At 47.0% G+C, this 17,674-nt stretch overlaps 1 protein-coding gene across 3 annotated transcripts in view; it reads left to right on the forward strand.

The window, feature by feature from the left end:
• UBA6 (ubiquitin-like modifier activating enzyme 6) overlaps window positions 1-17,674 on the forward strand; it is a 78,509-nt gene that overhangs the window by 36,625 nt on the left and 24,210 nt on the right. For all 3 annotated transcript variants that reach the window (XM_015417181.1, XM_015417184.1, XM_015417182.1), the window contains exons 13-20: window positions 2,022-2,088; window positions 3,313-3,456; window positions 5,032-5,099; window positions 5,870-5,948; window positions 7,880-7,960; window positions 13,103-13,180; window positions 14,154-14,335; window positions 15,971-16,076. In XM_015417181.1, the coding sequence (XP_015272667.1) occupies window positions 2,022-2,088; window positions 3,313-3,456; window positions 5,032-5,099; window positions 5,870-5,948; window positions 7,880-7,960; window positions 13,103-13,180; window positions 14,154-14,335; window positions 15,971-16,076 (805 nt within the window). The remainder of the gene's footprint in view (window positions 1-2,021; window positions 2,089-3,312; window positions 3,457-5,031; window positions 5,100-5,869; window positions 5,949-7,879; window positions 7,961-13,102; window positions 13,181-14,153; window positions 14,336-15,970; window positions 16,077-17,674) is intronic.

Below are 17,674 nucleotides of genomic sequence, written 5' to 3' on the forward strand. Positions count from 1 at the left end.
ACGCCTCTTGGAGCACTCCACAGATCAGTGGGTGCCTTTGGGATAACTGCTCCCCTAGTGCCACCCTTTGTCCCTGACCCTGAAGGAAAGAAGCCAGCCTTTGCAAGGCGGGCCCCTGGGACTCCAGTGTTGGTGAGGCAGTGGATCAGTAACTAATGGTTGACTGTGTCGAACACTGCCGACAGGTCCAAGAGCAACATCACTGCCAATCCGCCTTGATCCAGATGCCTCCGGAGGTCATCCATGAGGGCGATCAGTGCCATCTCCATCCCGTGGCCTGGGCAGAAACCGGACTAAAAAGGATCTAGAATGGAAGTGTCATCCAAAAAGCTCTGTAGCTGAATTGCCACAGCCGTCTGAATTGTTTTGCCCAAATAGGGCAGATTGGAGACTAGCCAATTCGGTCAGATCCAGAGATGGCCTTTTCAGGAGGGGACGAATCACAGCTTCCTTGAGTGTCCTAGGGAACTGTCCCTCCAAGAGGGACTTGTTGATAATCTCCCTTAGGGCATCTCAAAACCCATCATGGCCAGCTTTAATTAGCCATGATGGTCACGGGTCAAAGCAGCACATGGTAGGGCGTACGGTTAAGAGCAGTTTGTCAACTTTTCCCAGGCTGAGCGGACTGAAATAATCCCTAACCTGGAGCCTCGAGTTCACTTACTGTCTCAACTGTGGTGGGGAGGTCACGGTGGAGTGACAGGACTTTATCTGCAAAGTAGCTCTCAAAGGCCTCACAGCCAGTGTCCAATTCCCTAACATTTGTTCTGCCTTGTGTTAGAACAGTCATAGACCGAATTATTCTAAATAATTGGGCTGGGCATGAGCTCGCAGGCGCAATCGTGGCCGCATAATACTCTTGATTGCCATCTCATAGGATCTCATAAATGTCCTATAAGATGTTCTTGTGGCTTCATCGCAGGTGCACCGCTACTCTCTCTCTAGCCATCTTAGCCCTCGCTTCATCAGCCGCAACTCCTGGGTAAACCAAGGAGCCACCCTAGAGTGAGGGTGCAGAGGGCGTCGGGGAGCGATCTCATTGATGGCTGCCAAGAGTCAGCTGTGCCAATCCTCCACAAGCTCATCTAACGAGCCACCAGGGGCATCGGATCCCGCAGGGCCATTGGAAGCCACATAGGTTCCATTTGGCTCCATGGGCAAGCTGAAATCTGCTCGCTGCCCAAACAGGGTTGGATGGGCCTTCAGGGCACGATGGTCCAACCATGACACTGCTGAGGCAGTGACCCGGTCCACTGTGACCCCTGCCGCAAAGATCAGATCGAACGTGTGTCTGGTCCGGTGAGTGGGAGTTGTTACATATTGGGAGAGTCCCAGTGCCACCATGGATGACACTAGGTCCATCGCTTGAGTGGAGGCCATATCGTCCGCATGGACATTGAAATCACGAAGGACAATCGGTCTAGGGTGTTCCAATGCCCAGCCCGACACGGCCTCCACCAGGGATGGCAGGCTGCTGGCCGCTTCTTTTTTCATAAAAAACCCAAAAATAAAGTACAAGCAAAGACAAGTCTTACCTTTCAGTAATTACGTTTTGTTGTCATAATTATTGCTTTATGTTTGGTTTTTAATGTTTTTGCTGTTTTATTATCTGCAGTATGTGATGATTTTTAAAAGGGAATATTTTTTGCCATAAATTTTGTACAATAATTGAAACATTGCACTCTATTCTTTAAAAAAATCAATAAAAAGGTGTGCAATACTTTTATCTGGGTCACATCTAACTATGGGGCTGGCTATGGGGATGGTGGAGGCCAGATAATAATAATTTTTAATGAAGTCCTAGTTTTACATTTAAAGCACTAGCTTATTATCAGTAGGCTGACATTAAACTGTTCAGTAATTTGTCAGTTTTTCTCAGTATTTGGTCAGTTTTTTGGGATTTGGGTCAGTAAAATCAGTATTTTTGACCCTCTGACTAGTTTCCACCCCTGAGTTTGGGATCACGTTGTGTTTCTGTCATCACGGCATTACAGTTCCGTTCTCTTTGTGTGGGGCTCTAGGTGCCTTCAGGATGCTGAGGAGATGCTGAAGATAGCCAGGTCCTTAAGGGAAAAGCTGGAGAGCAAAGTGAGTAGGTGGCAGTCCCGTTCCTGTGAGGTCTCGGGCACGAGCCTCGCGAGAGAATCTTCCTCTCCCATTTTCATCCCACCCTTTCTGCAAGGGGCTCCAGGTTCTGTACGTGGCTCTGCTGGTTATCCTAGCAGATAAGAATAAGGCCAAGGCTGATGGGGCAAGTAAAGCTAAAAATGTGGCTGGCGTGGCCCTTTTGTTTCCTCTTCCCTTTTATCCTAGCACCTCTGTCCCTGTCAGTCAAGCTGAGAGTGTGGCTGACCCAAGGCGAGATGCAGCCGGATTTGAACCTGAAACTCCCCAGACCGCGTCGAGCCACCGCCATGCTGACTCGCCCCCTTCCCACCTTTCCCTGTAGCATTCATTAAATCAGGCTCTTTCCGTGCCACCTCTTCAGAGTCCTGCTTGAGGCAGCCTACCGTTAAAACATCACAATATTAAAAACAAGCCACTGGACATGAACAGCATTAAATTATTCTTAAAATAGAAGCAGAGCTGGTAAAATAAAACCCCAAGTGAAAGGCCTGGGTAAAAAGGGGTGTTTTGGCCTGGCCCCTAAGAGAAAGTAAAGCAAGCCTCGAGGGGGAGGGTGTTCCAAAGGTGAGAGGCCGCCACAGAAAAGGCCCCGTCTCTCCTTGCCACCCGCCTTCCCTCTGCAGGCAAAGGCACAGAGAGCAGGGCTTGAGAGGCAGATCTCAGCTGGTAGACTGGAGGGTGTGGGAGGTGCCCTGGCCCCCTTTGGGTGCGGCTGCTGCTCACATACGACATTGTTCATGGAGGCTCCTGTTCTGAATATTTGCTGTCTTCTGATAATGTAATGGTGGCTGTGGAGTAATTCCCTCAAGAATGGACAGGAGTCCAGCAGCAGTGATCTGTGACTCGTAAAAGCTTTTGCTGGAACAATTTTCGAAGTCTTGAAGGTGAAATTGGACTTGTTCTTTTGTGTGAGATCCCTCTGGAATGATCCCTGAAGACTGCTGGGCAGTGGTCCACGGTTCCAGGGCTGCCGTACAGAATGAGAGGCCCATCTGCCAGTTGGCACCTGCAAATGCAAAAGATGTGGAACTGGGAACTGAATTTATTTGGAGAGCGAATTGTTACCCTGATTCGCTGATGTGCCTGTTTGTGTCTGCTGTTGTGTAGATACCACTTGAATGAGAAAAGTATATGCTTGACTAATACGAATAACTGAAGAGAGTTCCATTTTGTTCTCAATTGCAGCCCCCGGTTAATGAAGACATTGTAAGATGGCTGTCAAGAACAGCTCAGGGATCTTTAGTGCCCCTCGCAGCGGCCCTCGGTGGTGTTGCCAGTCAAGAAGTCTTGAAAGCCGTGACAGGAAAGTTCTCTCCTCTGCAGCAGTGGGTCAGTCTTCTTTGTTTTGGAGTAGGCTGTGTCCGTGAGAGCAGAGAGGAGAGTGCTGTGTGAGCGACCGAGTAGAATCCTCTGCCCTGGAGGTCACTGGGGAAACTGCCACTTCCCACAGCAGAGGCCTCCGACCGTCTTCAGCCCGTGTAGCACCTCTGGAATTGGGACACGGAGTGGTGGGAACAGCCGCAACATGCCCTCAACGAGAGGCGGAGCCAGCCACAAAACGTCAGGGAGCAATCGGTTATGTGTGACGAATAGTCTGCAGAATGTTGTCGAAGGCTTTCACGTCCAGAGTTCATTAGTTGTTGTAGATTTTCTGGGCTGTATGGTTGTGATCTTGGCATTTACCTGCCTACCATTTTTCTTCTCCCCTTGACACAGGGAGTACTCCATCTTTCTGTGTTATACCTCTGAGGATGCCACTCACAGCTGGTGGCGAAACATCAGGTCCTACCAATGCCAAGACCACATACAGCCCGGAAAATCTACAACTAATTCTGCAGAATTTCAAGCAGAAACTGCCAAAGGAATCTGTTTTTTGAATCTGCACCCTCTAATCAGATATCCAAAAGTCCCGCCTGGCCCTGCCCACTTCCAAGAGCACCACGGCACCAAGAAAGGGATTGGTGGGTGCCGTGGTGATCTTGGGCACCATCTTGTGGGCCCCTGGCCCATAGCATCACGTGCAGCACTTGTTCGTTCCACGGCAGACGGGGGGTTCTAGTACCCTTCTCTCCCCCCCCCCATATATGGATTTTAGCTTTGGCTTTGATTTGACCTGCTTGGTCAATTAGATGCATTTAAAATTTAGATCATTATATTATTGTGTAGCTTTATTCCCTCCTTTCCTCCATTTACAAAATGCGAGTGTCCTGTACCCCAGTTTCTTGGCATAGTTGAAAACATTTAACTACAGCTTTTGACACTGCTAAGCTGACTTAAAATTGTGTTGGCACCTGGCATCCATTAATTGACTGCTGCTAAACAATTTTATGAAACAGTGAATCTTGAACATGGAAAAGTTTTCCATCTTGCATCTCTGGATAGGATGCATTATTATTCCAACTCACTGTAGATGAGAATAAAGGGTGCTGAAATGTGCCGTACTAAAGCACGGGAGGACAATCTGGGGGGAAACCAACTTTTGGTGAGACGTGGTAAATTGTGAGGCTCAGTGCTGGCCTGGGAGGTTGGCATCTCATTGGGCAACATGTTTTATCTCTCAGGTGCCTGTGATTTTTATTGCAAACAAGAAACAGTCTAGACATTAGGAGTGAAAGTTTTGTGTAATTCCCCCCTCACCCCATGCCAGTTTCTGACATGCAAGGAACTTGTGTGTGTGTCTATGTGGGAGGAACTCTTATTTTTAAAAAAGACAAACCCCCCCCCCCCCCCCATTCTGAAGTGCTTCAGTCCAGGGTTTTACTGCCCTAGACCATTCTTGTAAAGTACAAATCAGAACTAAGAAAAGCAAAGAGAGTTCTCAGCCTCCCCCCAAAACCCAACTGCTTTTCAGTATACTTGAAAGCTTTAAGGACATTGTCTCTGATGAATTTTTTCCTCCTCCAGCTGTATCTCGATGCCTTGGAATTGGTCACATCTCTAGAAAAGGCTGGTCGTGAAGAATTCCTTCCAAGGTAAAGATTCAGAAGTGGTATGGCTGCTTGGGACATCAGGCCGTATGAGTAGCCCTGCTGGATCAGGCTAGCGGCCCATCAATAACTGTCATCAACAGTTACTAAAGAGTCCCGTTGACTTTATAAGCACCCCAATGTATTTATGGTGGCATAAGCTATTGTGGACTAGAGACTACTCTGTCAGAGGTGTGAGCATGCAAACACAGCTAGGGCAGAACAGCAGTAGCCCCCTTGCTAAGTGCGGTTCTGTTCTGTGACATTCTTTTGCTCAGCAACATGCCAGGTCCTTGCAGCTGTGCTCCTTTCAGTGGGAGGGACTAAGCCAAGAACTAGCTAATTACAGCCATGATCGTTATGGACCTGAATTGCCACAAAATATGTGTCAGGCTTGTTACAATGCACTTTTATTAAGTCATCATCTTCAGAAGAAACAATAGTACGTTGTGCATCCTTAGTTCTGATTTTCTCAGCCCCTATGGCTAACCACAGACCTGACCAGCATTAACATTGAAATGCAGCCTAGTCTTTCCCTTGAGTAATCCAGAACAGTCAGTGTGCCAAGAACAGTTAGTCTATCTTTGAGAATGGTGTCCTGACCTGTAATTTTGGGGGGCAGCAGCATTATGTTGGGGAAGTGTTAACTTTGTCTTTTCCTGTATGCTGCAATAGTGAGTGTACAAGATACTAAGTAATTCTGTAACCATTTTCTCTCTCCCTCTCTCTTCCGACCATTGTCTTTTCTTCTTCTGCCCTAAATTTGGTTGCAACAGGGGAGATAGATACGATGCCTTACGGGCCTGTATTGGGGAGACCTTGTGCCTGAAGCTTCATAATCTGAATGTTTTCTTAGTAAGTATTGGCTTTTGGAGAAGTCTGTAGTGATCGTTTGGTAAGGATAAGGGGACTAAAACCCTGACTTGGATGGCCCAGGCCAGCCTTATTGCATCAGATCTCAGAAGCTAAGCAGGGTTGGCCCTGGTTAGTATTTGGAAGGGAGACCACCTAGAAAGACCAGGGTCGCTGTGCAGAGGCAGGCAATGGCCAGCCACCTCTGAATGTCTTCTCCCTTGAAAATCCCATGAGGAGGGGTCACAATAAGTCTGTTGCGACTTGATGGAACTTTACACACACACACACACACACACACACACACACCAGAGGACAATGGATTGGATACCCTCAGGTAAAAAACCAGTGTTTAGAAAATAACACATTGTGTATTGATGAATTGGAGGCCTATCTCTCTATATAATAATTCTGTTTTGGTCATGGACTTTTCTGAACATTCCACACGCTTCCAAATCAGTTCGCTCCCTGGTCTGTCACTCAGAAGCTGTCCCTATCCAGTGGCTGCGTTGCCTGAGTCTCGCCTCCAATAATCTAAACCCTTTGCTGTTCCTCTCCCCCCAGTAGCCAGTCGGAACACAGAGGTCATTTGCATATGCAGCCTGATTGGCCTTTTGCCTCTAACATTCTAAACAGTTTGTTGTTGCTGTTGGGAGTCATTGAATGTGTTCTGAGGTAAAATACATATCCCAGTGTTCCCTTAAACAGTCACTGGAGTTCCCAATCTCACTGTGGGGCCTGGAGATCTCCCAGAAATCACCGTGTTCCCCAGCCACTGCACATCATTTCTCCTACAGAAAATTTCCCAGCTATTACAGTGGCTGCTTTGGGCAGTGGACTCTATGGCATTATACCCTGCTGAAGTCCCTCCGCACCCCAAACCCTGCCCTCTCCAGGCTCTACCCCTCAGATCTACAGGTCTGGCCCTCCCCTTAGTATTGCCAGCCTCCAGGCAGCACCTGGGCATCTCCAAGATCAGTTCTCCTGGAGGAAATGGCTGCTTTGGGCAATGGACTCTATGGAATTACACCCTGCTGAGGCCCCTCCGCACCCCAAACCCTGCCCTTCCCAGGCACTACCCCTCAAATCTAAAGGTATTTCCCAACCAGAGCTGGCAACCCAGTTGGTTTTGGAACCGCTTTCCAGACCCTTGGAACCCAGAAGACATGGCATAGGAAGAGGTGCTTTTCTACCTTAGCTGCCACTGCAGAACCCCAAATCAACATAAGTCGGGTGGAGGGAACCATACCTGTTACCATGAGGCTGTCCTCCCATACTACCTGCTTGGGGCAGCAAAATGACTTGAGACAGCCCTGCCTTATAGCTAACTAGAAGGAAATAAACACGGCTTGCCTCCCTCTATTTCCCCCTTCCCTCTGCCGCCCCACTAGCCACAGCCGGGACACACACCTGGAGCTTCCTTCTAGAGCTCGTTGTATTTCTTCCCACAACAGGCCTTACTCCTAGTACCTTCATAAAGGGATATATTTATTCAAACTTACTCCTTCATGAAGACTTAGAGCAAAGAGTAATAGGTTAGAATGCACAAAACTGTCCAGTTAAAGATCAACAAAGTTTTATTCAAGATATAAGATTCGTAAAGGGTATGTCAATATTCTGAATAGTTATCCATATATTTGGTGCAGCTGTTGTTGGCCACTGGAGGTAGCTGCCATTTCCTGTTTAGGATATCTTCTGTCTTTTTATCTTTCATACATTTCCATACCTTTTTATCTTTCATTTTTATCCAATGGAAATGATTTATTGTTATAGCAATTCATTGGAAACCCTTCTACCATTTAACCTTTTATGGGAGAAGTATATGTTCATTCTGCTTAGATTTGTCAAACAAAAAACCCCCACATGATAACAAGTTTAACTTTGTAAGGGGTGGATGTTATAATAAAACCTGCAATTTCACTTCCATTTTGTAGGTTGGTTGTGGTGCAATAGGCTGTGAAATGTTAAAAAATTTTGCACTCCTTGGTGTTGGCACCGGCTGGGAACGTGGCATGGTATGTTCTATGTTTCGTATTGATTTTGTATTCCTGTGCATGGTGGTTCTGTTGTGACCTTAGCAGACGCAGATCTGCTGTGTCTTGCGTCAAGTGGAACTTGAATGGGGAATGCCACCCTGCTAATTTGTCTGTAAAATCTGGCCAAGCTTAACTGAAGACGTTCTTAGTCTGCCTTTTCCCCATGGAGGACTTAAGACTGCTGACAATGATAGCTAAAAAGTAACGTGCAAACTTAGGCCCACTTGAAAACGAATAAAACACCAGGCATTGTCAGAGAATATGGAGTGGATCTGCTAAGCCAGGGTCCCCAACGTGGTGCCCGTGGGGGTCATGGCGCCAGTGCCAATGGCTTTCCTGGCACCCACCAAGTGTTCTTAGAAAGCTGGTGGGGCTACAGGGCCCCCCCCCCCAAGGAAATCGTCTGGCCGGCTGTGCAGATTAAAAGTCATCCTTTAATACAGAGCTTCTGCTGGAAGTGTTGAAGACTTATGATGAGGGCTATGCATAATTTTGCTCCCTGACATTTTGTGGTTGGCGCCACCTCCTGGAACAGCCATTTTATGATAGTGCCCACTGTTCCGTGTCAGAACTCCAAGGGTGCCTCCAGGCTCAAAAAGTATGAGAACATAAACTGTGCTAAACAAATGCCCATTTAAACAGTTCTGCCGTAAACTGTTCCCAGAGGTAAGAGTGAGTGCCTTCCACATCCAGGAAGACTGTTCCAAAATGTGGGGACCACTGCTGAGAAGGACTGAGTGGTGGCGGATTTAGTGAGCCCGTGAGAGGGGAATTGGTGAATGGCCCTCATCAGACCATTGGAGCGGCTGCCCGGGGTCGTGTTGGGAGAAGACGGTCCTCTGCCAGTCCTGCGTGTTTCGGGCTGCGCTTCGTTGGCCGTGGTGTCCTTCTGGACCAGCTGGTTGGGGTGGGGGAGGCACTGTACTCCGCCTCTAGTCCCCCCTGCTGGACTGGTATCAGAAGGCTTTGTTCGATGCCGTGGCATTGTGAGGGTCCTGTCCCCCATGCATTTCAGTTTCTGTGTCGATGAGGTAATTGTGGGTTTATTTCAGAAGTGTACAGTCTCATCAGCACACAGATGACGCCCTAGATTGGAGTCTCAGGAGCATCTTAGAGACCAACAAGGTTTTGGGGGCCTGAGCTTTCCAGCATCAAAGCTCCCTTCTTGGTCTCTGAGGTGCTGCTGGACTCCAGTCTAGCCGCTCTGCTACAGACCAACACGGCCACCCTGTGAAGCCAGAGGACCCCACCCCACCCTCTCTTCCGCGTCTCAGCCAGGTCAAGCCGTCGATGTTCTGGACGGGGGGAGCCTGGAGGCAGTAATGGGCTGGTTGAGAACCAGCGAACTCATGCTCAGTCTGGGTGTATAGGTGGGATATCGCTGGCCAATGGCATGGCCAGTCAAGGGAGTCACTTGTGCTGAGTTAGGTCTGCACTTGCAGACGGAAGCATGGTCTTCCTCTCTGGATGTGGCACCCTTTATCAGCTTCAGTTGGTAAGCCAGCCGCAGCCCTTCCTTGAAATGCAATATTTGGCCATGGCGATCCCTTGTCCAGTCACGTCCATGTTAGAACATTGAAACGTGCTCTTGCAGAGCTGTCTTTGAAGATGGTCCAAAAGCTTTAGTTTATGGGTTCCCCACTCTGTGAAGCTTGTTGGCAATTCGGGATTTTGAAAACAGGCAGTAGCAGGGACCACTGCAAAATGGCTGCCATCTCACGGGGTGCAGAGATGACCCAAAAATCTGTCACGTGGCCGATTACAGAATGTTGGAAGGATCCAAGCAAAGTCTCCTTTTATGATGGAGTAACTGTTTCTTCATCATAAAAGGATGTAAAGGGACAGTGTGCTTCCTGCAGACATAAAGTTGAGTCCTCCTGGGGTCTTCTGACACCCTTCCTATTCCTGTGAGATGGAGGAAAGCCTGTGATTTGGGGAACATATGCTTTCTATTTTCGTTCAATCTTTATTGCATTAGTGCAAAAGAAAAAAAAGCCATAGCAACAGTACAAAATAAAATGGAAATGTACAAGAAGATAAAATTTGGAAAATAAAAAATAATAAAGAATTGGACATTTTTATAGAAAATATTACAATACAAAGTCATCATTTAAAAAAAAATGTCTAATAAGAAGAAAGGAAGACCATACAGTCCAGAGGCCAATTACAAATAACAAGTGACCCAGAGTGGAGCAGTCACGGGTCAGACATACTTTGGTCAGGGCACCCTGTCATCTTTTTATCTTTTATGCTGGTGGCAGCAAATCTTGCCGTTTGGAAAGTAATGAATTTGTCCCTGTCTGGCAATAGTATGACTGACTTCTCTTGATCTGACCTTCCTGGGAAGCGGGATGTTATGGTCCACAAAAATCTATTATGTTTAGCCTCATATCTTGGACATTGGAATGTGATGTGGGTCAGGTCCAAAACAGACTTTTGATCAGAGGAACAGATTCTTTTCCTATATGGGATACCATTAAATCAGCCTTCCAAGACTGTGAGCTGTAAAATATCTAAGTGTGCGCCTTTCTGTACTTGCAATTCCTTTAATTTGTAAAGTTCACTGGGGAGAGAGATATCTGTCTATAAAGTATAGATGTCCTCAAAGTGCTTACTAGACCTACATCAGTTTGAGCACTCTGGTCTAACAATCTTTGTTTTATGAGTCGTTTGGCTGCATAGATTCCAAGTGTCCTCAAGCCTGAGAAGCCAAGGGTAGCCACTAATCTGAGTACAAAACTGCACCCTGAGTCACCCTTCCTCTCTCCATACGCCAAACTCAGAAGCCCGGGGAGATGTACATAAGATGATCTTCAACCAGTAATTAATGGTTGTTTTATAAACTAAGGTTGTTATTGAAGGCAGAGATAATTCTACTCTGATCATAGCCATGGGTGTTGATAACGGAACAACTGGCGTGCAAATTTGTTTTGAGTAATTTCTAAAGATTGGAGATTTTAAGAGCCCCAAATTTCTGCTCCATAAGGAAGTAGTTTCATTTTACAAATTTCTAAAGTTGGAGAAATCAGACAGCCTCCTCTCTTCCTATAAAATCTAAGAATACCAAGGACAACTGTTTTGTGGTAGTACTTAGCGGTGGCTCAAGTGGTTAAGACGCTGAACTGCAGGCTGTGGAAGGTCAGTAGTTCAGCGGTTCAAGACCCGAGTGCCGCAAGACAGGGTGAGCTCCTGTCTCTAGTTCCAGCTCCTGCCAACCTAGCAGTTCGAAAGCAAGAAATTGCAAGTAGATAAATAGGGACCACTTCGGTGGGAAGGTAACAGAGTTCCGTGCGCCTTGGTGTTTAGTCATGCCAGCCACATGACCACGGAAACGTCTTCGGACAGCGCTGGCTCTTCGGCTTTGAAACGGAGATGAGCACCGCAACCCTAGAGTCGGATTCGACTGGCTTTCGAGCAAGGGAACCTTTACCTTTACCTTTAGCATCAGGGGTCATTTCATAGAAAAAGCTTTTAGTATAATAACTCATTAGCATATGCCATGCCCCCTGACATCACCGGAAGTGATGTCAGAAGGGGAAGCAAAGGGGGGGGGCATCTTCAAAAGCCTCTCCTTCCCTTCCCCAGCCGCCTGCCAAGGCGGGCGCGGGGGGGTAGGAAGCGAAGAGAGAAGGGGTTGGAGTCGCGCTGCAGTGGTGGCGCAATCTTTTCATTCTGTTCTATGGGGCCATAGAATACAATGGAGAGATGGCGCGATTCTAGAGAGAAGGAGCTTGGGGGCGGGGCTTGCCGGCACCACCATTTGTGCCCGCTCCTGGGCTGTCAGAGCGGCGCTTCGGTGCGCTCCGGCCCCAAACGACCCCTGCTTAGCATAGTCAATACGGGCTGCCCAAGAACCTGACTGATGAAACATCCCTTCTAAATATTCAAAGCCAGATATCTCTTCTAGCGGCTTCTCGACTGTTGTCTGGGATCAGATGCTTTGAGGAAGAAGGAAGTGGGCATCAGGAAGCTCCCTGGTGGGTGCCATGCCGCCCATGGGCACCACCTTGGGGATCGCTATTAGTGCAAAGTGTAGCAGCCAGATTGCTCATTGGTAATTAAAGTCTTAAGGTAACTGCACTGCTGCCAGTTATTACCTTTGAAATCCTGCACTGCTGCTAGTTTAACCTTTGGAGCCCTGCACTGCTGCTAGTTATTACCTTTGAAGCCCCAGTGCTGACTCCTGAGCTCCTGTAGACCTGCCCATTAATTATGACCTTCATTTCTGTTCTGTTTTCCTTCATTAAAGGTCAGCAAGGTGAGCGGTTATGTTTGGGAAAGCATTTTGGAGTGCTCTTTCGGTTGCCTGCCTCAGGCTTTCAGCCTCAGATGAAGGCATATTTATTAACCCTGGCATTTTCGGTGCTTTGCTGGTTGGAGGATATTGGGTTGTTTTCCATCCAGTCCAGCCCTCTCAGCTCAATGTGGACCTTTTCTCTGGAAGCAGAAAGCGACAGGCTGAGTGGTGTGGCAGGGCACAGCCAAGTATTATCACTGGTTGTTTTTTTAATGCCACACTGTTTTATTGGTATTTCAGACGGTTCGCTCACTTTAAATTTTTATTTAATGCTTTTGTTGGGTTTTTGATTGAGTGATTTTTCTGCATTTTGAGTTTTATAGTGTGTAACATCTTGAGAGCCTGTATTAACCTGAGAACTTCAGGATATTATTTTTTAAAATAGTTCAGAATTGTGCAGTTTCCCATTTTTGAAGACTATCCATCTCTGTGTGTACTAAGTTTCATGTCTCTAGCTGGTATCAAAATACTTTAGCAAGTTTGATACCCACACAGGCATCAGTGGTTTATATTCTCCAAAGGGCCTTTTACACCACACTTTATCATATGTAAATAAGTCTGAATATATGTCATGGCCTAGTCTCAGTTGGAAGGGATTGTACTTCTATAAGGGGCTTCAGCATGGAGCATCTGTTGAAGGGATGGTTTGCTGGTTTGGGCCAGACTTTCAAGATGGGTGAAATGTACTCTGGGGAAATGTAAGAACCAGGGTGGGAGGGGGGCATGCTGTGGACTCCACGGGGGCTCAGTCTGACTTTAGACGTTTGATAGGTTGAATCACTTTTAGACTTAAAATATTGGTCTCTTTGTCTGACTTGCTTTAGGTTACACTCACAGACCCGGACTTAATAGAAAAATCCAACCTAAATAGGCAGTTTCTCTTCCGGCCACATCACATAGAGGTAGGTCATAGTAATGCCTGGTGGGATGATGTATGAGAACATAAGCAACTTGATGTATGTATATATTTTTTCAAGTTAGTGAAATGAACTCTTAAAGAGCTATTTTAGTATACATGAGAAATGTCTCTGTATGACAACCTCGGGCAGATGTGCTTTTTGTTTTCAGTTTTTTCCAAGGTGTGCTTGGCATCAGTCCTACATCCGGTCTTGTTGGGTCCTGTTTTGGAGGGATGGGGGTGGGATAATAAGTGTTTTAAATAAGCAAACTGTGTCCACAGCTCAGTGGCAGAGCACACGGTTTGCATTCAGGCAGTCCCACGTTCAGTCCCTGCTGTCTCTGGTGGAAGGGAGCTGGGGCAGCAGAGCTGGGAAAGGCGGCTGCTCGAGGCCTTGGAGAGCCGCTGCCAGTCAGAGTTAGAGGGCACGGGGCCCGACTGGACCGGTGGTCTGACGGCACGAGGCAACATATGCATGGGTTCATAGGAGTGAGTTCTGAGGCTTAAAGGAAAGTTTTATTTTAGGAAGTGCTTGCATGAGCAGCAGTAAAGGACTTGGTTAATTAAGGATGCAGTTGTAGGCACAGTTACTAGGGAGTAAGTCCCATTCAGCTTACTGCTGAGTGAACACGCATAGGATTTCCCCATGGCTCTTATGGCATAACTATATAGAAAGCAGTCCTTGTAGTAGAAACTGCTACAAGGAAGACAAGAATTTCTGTTGTCTTTCAGCTTTCTAGTGTGAAACAGCTTGTCACTGTAAATCAAAATGCTTTGCGCTGTATCTGTTCTGAGAGTAAAGTTTGTGTTTGTGCGTGCTCTCTTTGGATAATGGGTATGTTAAAGTTCATATCCTGGTTTCTGTCTGTCAGTGGGTTTTCCTGTCTCACCTGCTCGGAAGTTAGTTTTCCGGCATGTCATAGACTCCTCTTTCCTACATTAACGTAACCAAAATGAAAATATTGTAACTTGCGTAGAAGCCCAAAAGTTGTACTGCGGCAGCAGCGACACTGCGCATTAATGGTCAGATGAAGATAGAACCACATCTTAACAAAGTGTGCCCTGCTACTGAGAATATATACAACGATGACTTTTACACCAAGCAAGATGTAGTGGTTACTGCACTAGACAATGTGGAAGCAAGGAGATACATTGACAGGTGGGTGCTTAATGGGAGAAAGGCTCTGAGAGCTACATTTATGCTGAGTTTTGTTTCCTCGTTTCCTGTTGTTTTGCTCCAGTCCTGGGTAGGTAAAGGTATTAATGCCGGATCAATACAAGACTGGGAGCCTCGGGCATGGGGACACAGAAGAAACCCAGAATCCATACTCATACTTTGCATTAGGAATAATACAATACTAGCAATTGTTTTTTAGGCTCATGTACTAGCCCTGTCTGGTCTGCATGCTTCCTTTCTTCCTCATATTCCCAGTTACGTTTGATAAGCGCTATAGGTCAGAGGAATAGAGTAAGAAAGAAAGAATAATATGATGTAACTGTTTTGGCTGAAAAATTAGAAACTCCAGCAGTCAAACTGATATTAAGTATTTAGTGATACCCAACACTGGAAAGTCTGATAAAGGAACTAGGAATCATGAGGTATGTTCAGAATGGGTGCATCATAGCTTTACAGGTGTGGTTTGGAGCCAGTGAAAGCGCAGGGCGTTTTGGGACAGTTTCTAGCCCCGGTTATAGCACAAGGTGGCCAGGTCCAAAAGTAAATGGCCTTTTAAATTCTGGTATTGAAAAGTGGGAGGGGGCCATTTGGGTTTCAGGCAGTCCACCTGACTGTTCAAAGAGGAGGAGTGGGCAGTTCAGAGCCCCGGGAATATTCCTTGCTGGCACTCCCTACTTAGAGCAGACTAAAGGCAAAGAGCCTTTCTTTGAGAAACGCTGACGTGACGGGTTCTTTCTGTGGCTAAAGGCACACGCTGATTAGTCACTGAGAGGTGAGTGGTTGACTCGTCAAAGGCTGGGCGTTTGTGTAGTCTGCTCTTTGCAGATCAGGAAGGGAGACTTGAATTCCACCTCTCTCATGGCACCCACTGCATGGCTTCAACCAAACCAGCCTCTTCCAGCTTTGGCCCCACATCTTCTGTATGGGAGAACAGTACAAATCCATTTTAAAGGGCTCTTGTAAGGAGTACAGAAATGTAGTGTATGCGAAGCTCTTTGAATAGAGAAGAAGAGATAAGAGATTAGATTTACACCCTGCTCTTCACTACCCAAGGGAGTCTCAAACTCCTTTCCCTTCCCCTCCCCACAGCAGACACCCGGTGAGGTAGGTGGGGCTCAGAGAGCACTCTCGAGAACTGCCCTTGAGAGAAAAGCTCTAAAAGAACTTGCGACTGGCCCAAGGTCACACCAGCAGGTGCAAGTGGAGGAGTGGGGAATCAGACCCAGTTCTCCCAGATTAGAGTCCGCGCACTTAACCACACGACACACCAAACGAGCACTTGCAGTTCATGAATTTAACAGGCAGCAAAGCAGTGGGAGAGAGGAGGAGTACCACGGCTACATCCTTAATGTTACATCTATGTACTCGGAGAACTCTGCCTTTTTATTTTTCACTGTGGATATGGGAGGGCACTTTGGTGTGATGTTCGGGTTGTAAAGCTAGTTGACTCCTCCAAGTACCACGTTCCTCTGTTTTAAGGGGGTGGCTACACTCAGCAGGAGGGGGCTGTCTCGTGCGCTGCCTGTCCCCCTGACCTTTCTTGCCGCCTGTCCAGCATCTGCTGCAGCTTCCTCCCTTGGTGCTCGTAACGTTGCTGTCCTTACTCTCTCCATATAGCCGCTGCCTAGCAAACGTGTGTCCCCTCTTGGACTCGGGGACCATGGGGACTAAAGGCCATACTGAGGTCATTGTGCCTCAGCTGACAGAATCCTACAACAGCCACGTAAGTGCTTGAGCCGTGGAAGCCACGTCACAGGGATCCCTAACCCAAACGCTCTCTTTGATTCTCTTCGGGACGACAAAAGGTTCCACTTCAGGGACTGTGAAGCCGGTTCCATTTCTTGGTCATTTTGTAGATATCATGGCTGGGCTTTAAAGACTTTATTTTAAGGGTAACCAGTGAATTGGTCATTCCCAGTGTGGGCCCCCCCCCCCCATTTTTTGTGTTACTTTTGAATTTAGGCTCCCCCCATGCCATTATCACAAACTGCTTTCCAGGGTCCCTTCAGTTTCCGGGGGGGGCACCTCTGTACAAGAGCCTACAAGGTAAGGGCCCCCCAGGCCTGCAGAGTTCATTGCAAGGATCTTACATCCTGGCCATAAGGATTGTGTGCTTTTAAAGGCTGACAAAATGCTATTTCACCTCTCTGTTGAATGAATACTACTGGTTTGATCTAACCAGAAGTAATAATGGAATGAGAGCTTTGGCTGGTGGCCTCATCTTGAAATAGAAAAACAAAAAATTTTAACATTTCATTTCATTGTTCAAGTTGTTCTTTGGAAGCATAAATCAGAGGATGTCTTTTCCTGTGCCGTGCAGAGGATTCTTGAAAAAAAAAACCAAAATCCATCTGCACAGAGATATTTTGACTGAGGTTATTATGACAATCTGCTTTTGCCATATCTGTAATTTTATAAACATTAGTGGCTCCTGTAACAAAATTATTTATATGTCCTTATAAATACTGTCTTAAATCCTATCTCATCGAAGGTAACCATATGAAAATAAAACATATTGTTGTAAGCAGGGGTCATTTCATAGAAAAAGAGGTGCAGGAGCTCATTAGCATACCTATTAGCATAGCTCATTAGCATATGCCACGCCCCCTGACATCACTGGAAATGTGTCAGAAGGGGAAGCAAAAGGGAGGGGAGGCATCTTCGTATACCTTTTGGGGTTTTTTGCTTGTTCTTTTGTATTGTATTTTGTTTTTTTTAACCGTTTTGTTTTTTTGGAAGCTGCTTTGGATCCTCACTTGTGGGGAGGGGGAACTGAGTTAAGAAATACACTAAATTATTATACTGGAAGGTTTGCTATACTGCTTTAACTCAATGTCTAGAAGACCTGGGAGAGAATTCCAGACAGAAGGTAAATTCTGCTGCTGTTCAGAAGGGAAAGAAATGGGTTAAAAGGCCCTTTAAATTACCAGGACAATTTCCAAGCGGGTTGGCTACTCTCGAGGGCCACTGATGGCCAGAAGCAAACAAACCTGAGCCCAGGGATTCTGGCAGTGCAGCAAGGATTGCTTGGTTCAGACCTGGACTCCTGGTGCAACTTGCTGGGTCCAAGCACAGTGATCTTTGTGGTACAGCCACTGAGTCCACTCAACTCAGCTTGCTCCTGGCAGAGAGGGACACACACAGAGGGGCAGAGACACACACACAAACACACAGGGGGCAGAGAGAGAGAGAGACGCAGAGGGGCAGAGACACACGCACAAACATACGGGGCAGAGAGACACACACAGAGGCGTGGAGGGGGGCTCTGCAGGCCTTTCCCTGCCTGTCCACATCGGCGGGCGGGCAGAGAAAAGCGCGGGG

The sequence above is a fragment of the Gekko japonicus genome, unplaced genomic scaffold (genome assembly GCF_001447785.1).
Source record: "Gekko japonicus isolate JY-2015 unplaced genomic scaffold, Gekko_japonicus_V1.1 scaffold1314, whole genome shotgun sequence".
In the NCBI taxonomy this organism is placed as follows: Eukaryota; Metazoa; Chordata; class Lepidosauria; order Squamata; family Gekkonidae; genus Gekko; species Gekko japonicus.